Here is a 6,755-nt window from a genome sequence, read left to right on the forward strand (position 1 = left end):
GTATAAATGAGTATTCAAGTTCTCTTAAAATGTGTGAGAGGCTGTCTGCAACTTTGCTTTGTAAGAATATAAGCTAATATGTTCCTGGTGGGTGGTTTCCAACTGTATGTAGCTCAGTTATTTAGTGTCAAGGATTTTTTTTAATGTTTAGATCTTTTGCACATTTCAGGATGACTGGAAGTCTTTCTAGAGCAACCCTCACTTGTGGAAAAAATCATTGTTTTCTTTGCCAACACAGAACAGGTCTTTGTAATGGTTGAAAGCTAGGAAGAAAGCATAGTCTGAGGTGATCAAATAGGCAGACAACAGAGCTTGACTTAACTCCTATCAGTGGTGTCTTGAGGTTTTATCCTTAGATTCCAGTCATCTAAAAATCAATGCTTTGTTCTTCTTCCTTTTAGGAAAAACTGTGTCTACCCCATCACATTCTTGAAGAGAAAGGCCTGGTCAAAGTGGGCATTACTGTTCAAGCATTGCTAGATGTGACTGTAGCGAAGGCTCTGTTCACATGAGACCGACTCCTCTCTCTGGTCGGCTCAGACGCTCTTCCAGTCAGAGACCCTGGACTCTGCTCTCAGCGCCTGTCCCCTCCACCCTCCCACTCCCTGCTCGTCAGTTCCCCAACTCGAGTTGAATTGACGGAAGGACATGAGAGAAGATTTCCTACCTTTCGTAATTGACTCCGACATTAAGGTGAGACAAGTAATTACCTAAAGCCCATGAGGGAGCTGGTTGTGAAGAGCGGAGCAGCACATCAATGCCTTCTGCAGCCTCCTTCCTCCCTTCCATGCTCACCCACTGCCATTACCAAAACACCGAGCACAACCGTTTTGCGGCAAGATGCATTTGTTTTTATTAAAACCAAACACATTGTATATTTCGTGGGGGAGGGGGGTGGAGGGAATGAAACTCAATCAGGTTTTTCGCCACCAAATTTTTCAAGAAGTTTCTTGAGACCATTGCCTTTAAAAAAACAAAAAACTATTTTCGACATACAAAATATTTATATAAATATTATTTATTAGTGAGTTGTTATTCATCCTTTGGATGCAAATTGTAAACTAGGAAACTATTTTATTACTGCTTTTTTGTGGTTAAACACTTTATTTTAATATTATAAATATTGAGTTATTTTCTATCCTCTTTGGTGTGCAGGTAGTTCTAGGTCTCCATAGTTATGTTTTCTGATGTATATGACTCAAAAAAAAATTTAAGCAAAAAAAAACAGGTGCTTCTGTGACAAAAACTGTTTTCTGGGGAGCCATTATTTACACTTTGGTTTATGGAACATTGGTCTTATTTATATTTCTGCATTCCATCCAGCTTCCTACATTCCAGCAGCCCTGTTGTCCCTTGATATAATGAACTGACTGAAATCGAGAGAGCACCCCAAAGTTATTTGTAAATAGCTGTGATGGAAAAAAGACATATTAAACTTGAATATAAAAATGTGAACAATTCTTTTTTTGGGTTCATACTTATTTTGCTATGCACAAAACATTCACGTTTTAACACAAAGAAGTGACGAGTGTTGGCCTCGTGTGTCTTGTCGTGTAATTTTGCACTGTAACCTGGGTAGAAGTCGAGCACCAAAGGTAGGTAATAAGGAAGTGGTGTAGGAGAGGGGAGAGGAGAAAAGATGATTCTGTAACCAAAAAGTGTTTTAAGGTCAGCTTCATTGAAAAGTGATTAAGAAATAACTTGAGATACAGGACCTAGGTCAGGAAACCAGCACTTTCCACAGCTGCCCGTTTTAAAAGAGGCAACAATTCTGAGATGTAGACGTGCTTATTTTATTGCAGCTTAGCTGGTGGCTTTCAGAGTAGCCCATAAAACACCGTAAGACTCACAGTGCCTGGTGTGAAACCTCAGACGTGAGTCAGTGAATTGGTGGGGCAGATGGATGCCACGCCAAGGTGGGCACAGGAGAAGGTGAAGTAAGTAGTATTTGTGAGCCTGAAGGGCCCAGGAGGGAGCAAGTTCAAACAAAACAATGACTTGAGAAAACCCAGCAAAGGAGAGGGATCCGTGTTGGTCTGAGGGAGTCACGTAAGACTTCACAGACACATAGCCTATTTTAGGCAGTTACAAGCGTGTGCACTCACCCTGCAGGTACAGATTTCCCAGGAATTCGTCTTTCCAAGTCTTGTGAATGCTGACTGCATCTTTGCCTCTGTGAAAAGCCATTGTTGAGTTTTTAGAGCAGCGGCAGCCACAAGCTGTAAGACAGATGTGAACACAAAGAGACCAGGAGGACAGTGTGCGTTGAACACAGACTTACCCAGCCAATGCCAGGGCTGCCCTCCTGTCTGGGCAAGGGGGGAGGGGATGCTGAAAACAGTCGTTTGGATTGGCAGCTAGCAGTTACTTCCTGTCAAATGTACTGTGCACTTTAACCTAATTGAAAATATATTTTAATGTTTTCCTGTACTGCACAAATACCTGTTTTGTCAAATAGCATAACAATGTAAAAAAAAAGAAAACACTTTGAACAAAGAGCGTATTCAATGTTAGCCACAGTCAAAGGTTGATGATAGAAATAGGAATTCAGATGGCTGCACCTTGATGGGCATTGAGAATGCAGGGTCCTGAAATATTTTTTTTTAACATGTATATATGGCAATATGAAACTCTGTAATCCTTGTTTTGAAAGATTTTTTTTCAGAATTAAAATATTTCTTTTGATACTAATTTTCAGTATTTTCTTGCAGTTGGCTGTATAATATGAATGGCTTCAATATTTTATAAAATGCGCTTTTTTTTTTTTCTTCAAAATGGAATCCTTTGTGTGGCTGAGGTGTCTTCAAGATCTTTGTCCATTGCTTACACGTGCAATAAGATGTGCATGGCCGGCCGACAGTGCCCTAAGTGGACAGAATATGCACAGTGCAAATATCCTTCCTTTTATGACTTAACAGCCATTAAAACTTTGAATCTGTACAGACTATCTTCTGATTGACTTCCCCATCAGATGCAGAAAAGAAATCATACGTAGAGTGTCACTGATGAAACAGATTGTGGCAATCATCTAGTGTATATGTTTTTATGTTGTGTATTGTGAAATATAAAAATAATGTGCATATATAGGATAGGACAGTTTTTATTCAAACTAAGATCTCCCCCGGAACACACAGAACATGAGCACTCAAAAGCAGAGTTGCTATGATTGGGAGGGGTTGGTGAGGGAGGGCAGTTGGAGTCCACGTGTACATCAGACCTCTCCACTCGTCCCTTGGGTAGTGGCCCCAGAAGTGTCCGTGAGGAAATCTGAAGGTTCTGTGGCGCTTGCTGTGAAATCCTGGGGTCTGGTCCTCCCTCCCAACTGTCTACTGAGGAGTCCGACCCTCAGGGAGCTCAGTGACTTCTGATTTCACCTCCCACGAGTCCAGGTCGGTGTTACCATTTTCCCCACACGTCCAGCCTCCCTCTGGGAGAAGAGCAGCTGTTTTGAGGGATTCCGGGGAAAACAGGGACAGATCATTTCTGCTTTCTTGCCCCAACCCACACACAAGAGCTGAGACCCCAGCCTGAGCAGGGACGGCTGGGACCGTATCTACCGAGTCAGGAAGAGCTATGCCCGGCCTGTGAGGCTCTTGACTGCAAGTGCTGCGACTGTACCCAAAGCGTAGCCATCTTGGTCTCCTGCACATTACAGGAGTCCAGTGCCTTGCAGATGCTTTGCATTGTAAGTTTATTGGAATGACTGGGAATGTGTGAAGGGCAAGGGGAAGGATGGAAGTGGGAGCACTGGGGGGAGCCTGGCAGGGCATGTTTGCATTAGGGTCACCCACGCAGTTCAGCCACACGGCACTGACCGCAGCTGGGGACTGTCCCAGAGACTGAATTCTAGTCACCTGCTGTATCTGAGCACTTCCTGGTTTCTCCTGGGGTGAGTATTAGGCAGCAATGACACCAGTGGGACTGGTTATCTAATCTTCTGTCTTCCACTGGAGGTCAGCTAGCAGAGATCAGGTCCCTTTGTCTGTGGGTAAGGCAGGATTCCCCTCTAAAGAGCTCTCTCTACTTCCCACACTCATGCTAATGGGCCACCTAAATGGCCAGAATTTATGGAGTGGCTCCTGTGAGTCCAGAATTTTTTCTGAACTTTCAGTTCAGTCGCTCAGTCGTGTCCAACTCTTTGCGACCCCGTGGTCAGCACGCCAGGCCTCCCTGTCCATCACCAACTCCCAGAGCTTGCTCAAACTGATGTCCATTGAGTCCGTGATGCCATCCAAATGTCTCATCCTCTGCCGTCCCCTTCTCCTCCTGCCTTCAATCTTTCCCAGCATCGGGGGCTTTTCCAGTGAGTCGGTTCTTCACATCAGGTGGCCAAAGTATTGGAGGTTCAGCTTCAGCATCAGTCCTTTCAATGAATATTCAGGACGGATCTTCTTTAGGGTGGACTGATTGGATTTCCTTGCAGTCCAACAGACTATCAAGAGTCTTCTCCAACACCACAGTTTGAAAGCATTAATTCTTCAGCGCTCAGCTTTCTTTATAGTCCAACTCTCACATCCATACATGACCACTGGAAAAACCATAGCTTTGACTAGAGAGACCTTTGTTGGTAAAGGTTCTGAACTATAAGCTCTATTAAAACACGGCTGCTTGTCTATTTGGTTCTTTGCTGGTTCTCCATTGCCCAGTACAGTGCTTATCGTGCAGTAGGCATTGGAGAGATGTCAGTTAGAAGAATCAATGAATTTTACATATATTATCTTAAAATCTCTTACCAAAATGCAACAAGGAAAGGACTTGCAGTAGACACCCATGGTGAAATGAAAGTTGCTCAGTTGTGTCTGACTCTTTGCGACCCCATGGGATCTACAGTCCATGGTATTCTCCAGGCCAGAATACTGGAGTGGGTAGCCTTCTCCAGGGGATCTTCCCAACCCAGGGATTGAACCCAGGTCTCCCGGACTACAGGTGGATTCTTTACCAGCTGAGCCACAAGGGAAGCCCAAGAAGACTGGAGTGGTTAGGCTATCCCTTCCCCAGCGGATCTTTATAACCCAGGTATTGAACTGGGGTCTCCTGTATTGCAGGCGGATTCTTTACCAACTGAGCTATGAGGGAAGCCCAGACACCCATAGGGTTGTCCCCTAATACCACATACTTCTAGGAGCTAACCTTGCCTTGTATACCGTGAGGGTTTTGTGTTTCTTTTTTTTTTTTGGCTTCGCCCAAGTGACATGCAGGATCTTAGTTCCCGACCAGGATCAAACACATGCCCCTGCAACGGGAGTGCAGAGCCTTAACCACCGTACTGCCCAGTCCTTGGTGGTTCTTACCTGACGCTGCCCACCTGGTTCAGGAGCAGCCCCGTTATTCACAATTGACTAATAAGTCTCCTCCAGGACTCAGATTCTTTCCTGGTGACTGAAGACAGAAGACACGAAACTTGGGAAACACCTAGAGTATAAAACTGACCTGCAGGGAGAAGTAACCAAAAAAGCTCTGCTCTTTGCTTTCTTGATCCAGTAGTAAAGAGTTCTGTATTTCTGAAGCTTGAGTTGGCAAACCTCCCATGAATGTTTTCAAGAGGCAATGGCTTTGCATGTAATCATTTGAGTGCATATTAACTAGGAGAAGCTGAGACTCAGAGTATTCAGATAACTCATTCAAGGTCACAGCAGGTGAGAGAGCCTGGCAAAGTCAAATTCAGCCATCTCAGGCCTATGTCCTTCTCACCGTACAGAAGAACTTCCCAGCAGAGCTAACCCAGGTGAGGTTTCTGGAGTTAAAAAAAAAAGTTCTCGACAATACCTAAGATATTTGGAGATACAAAAGAAAGTATATTTATAAAATAAAACCTGGTAAGCTGAGCCTGTTGGGACCAGTGCAAAAGCTAGCTAAGACAGATTAAGGTCAGAACAAGAATAGGAAAAAAAGATTTATAAGAGAAGCACACTGAGGGGACACGTGCCTCACTTTGACATGAGGTCTAAGAACAAATCTCCATTTTCCTTGCCATTTTTCTCTCCCAATTTAATAAAATATTGCTACGACTTTTTAAAATTTGGGGATTCTTCTCTCTGTTTATCAAAGTTATACATCTTCATCATATAAAGTTTGGAAAGTATAAAGATGTTGGGGAAGGTCACCAGTAATCCCAGCTTAAGGGAACTGTTAAACTTTCAAAATATTTTCCTTGAGATATTCCTATGCATTTTTACAGAGTACCACCTTATATGCTGGTTCCCCCGCCCCAACCCCGGCCCTTGTTAATGGTAGAGCATATGCGTTTTCCAGGATAGAATTGTTCCCTGTAAGAAACTATGGTCTCTAATAGGCATAACAGGATATTTTAGAGGCTTCCTCTGGAAGCACCCAGAAGCATGTCTAGTTCCTAGAAGCACCTGGTATTAGGCAGGCAATACCTAAAAGAAGCAGAAAGTGAAAGTTGCTCACTTGTGTCTGACTCTTTGTGACCCCATGGTCTGTTCATGGAATTCTCCAGGCAAGAATACTAAAGTGGGTTGCCATTCTCTTCTACAGGGGATCTTCCTGACCTAGGGATCGATCCTGGGTCTCCTGTATTGCAGGCAGATTCTTTACCAGCTGAACTACCAGGGACACCCCAAAGAAGCAGCAGTGAAGTGAAGTGAAGTTACTCAGTCGTGTCCGACTCTGCGACCCCATGGACTGTATGTAGCCCACCAGACTCCTTGGTCCGTGGGATTTTCCAGGCATGAATACTGGAAGTGGGTTGCCATTTCCTTCTCCAGGGGATCTTCCCCACCCAGGGATTGAAC

The 6,755-nt window shown here is 44.1% G+C and overlaps 1 protein-coding gene across 3 annotated transcripts in view; it reads left to right on the forward strand.

The window, feature by feature from the left end:
* Positions 1–2,940, forward strand: part of LRCH1 (leucine rich repeats and calponin homology domain containing 1) — a 215,359-nt gene extending 212,419 nt beyond the window's left edge. For 2 of the 3 annotated variants that reach the window (XM_027557224.1, XM_027557225.1), the window contains one exon: positions 402–2,700. In XM_027557224.1, the coding sequence (XP_027413025.1) occupies positions 402–512 (111 nt within the window). In that variant the 3' untranslated portion in view covers positions 513–2,700. Of the gene's footprint in view, positions 1–401 lie in introns of all 3 variants that reach the window. The other variant, XM_027557226.1, reaches the window with a different exon arrangement.
* Positions 2,941–6,755: the final 3,815 nt, after the last annotated feature.

This window comes from Bos indicus x Bos taurus, chromosome 12 (genome assembly GCF_003369695.1).
Source record: "Bos indicus x Bos taurus breed Angus x Brahman F1 hybrid chromosome 12, Bos_hybrid_MaternalHap_v2.0, whole genome shotgun sequence".
Taxonomy (NCBI): Eukaryota; Metazoa; Chordata; class Mammalia; order Artiodactyla; family Bovidae; genus Bos; species Bos indicus x Bos taurus.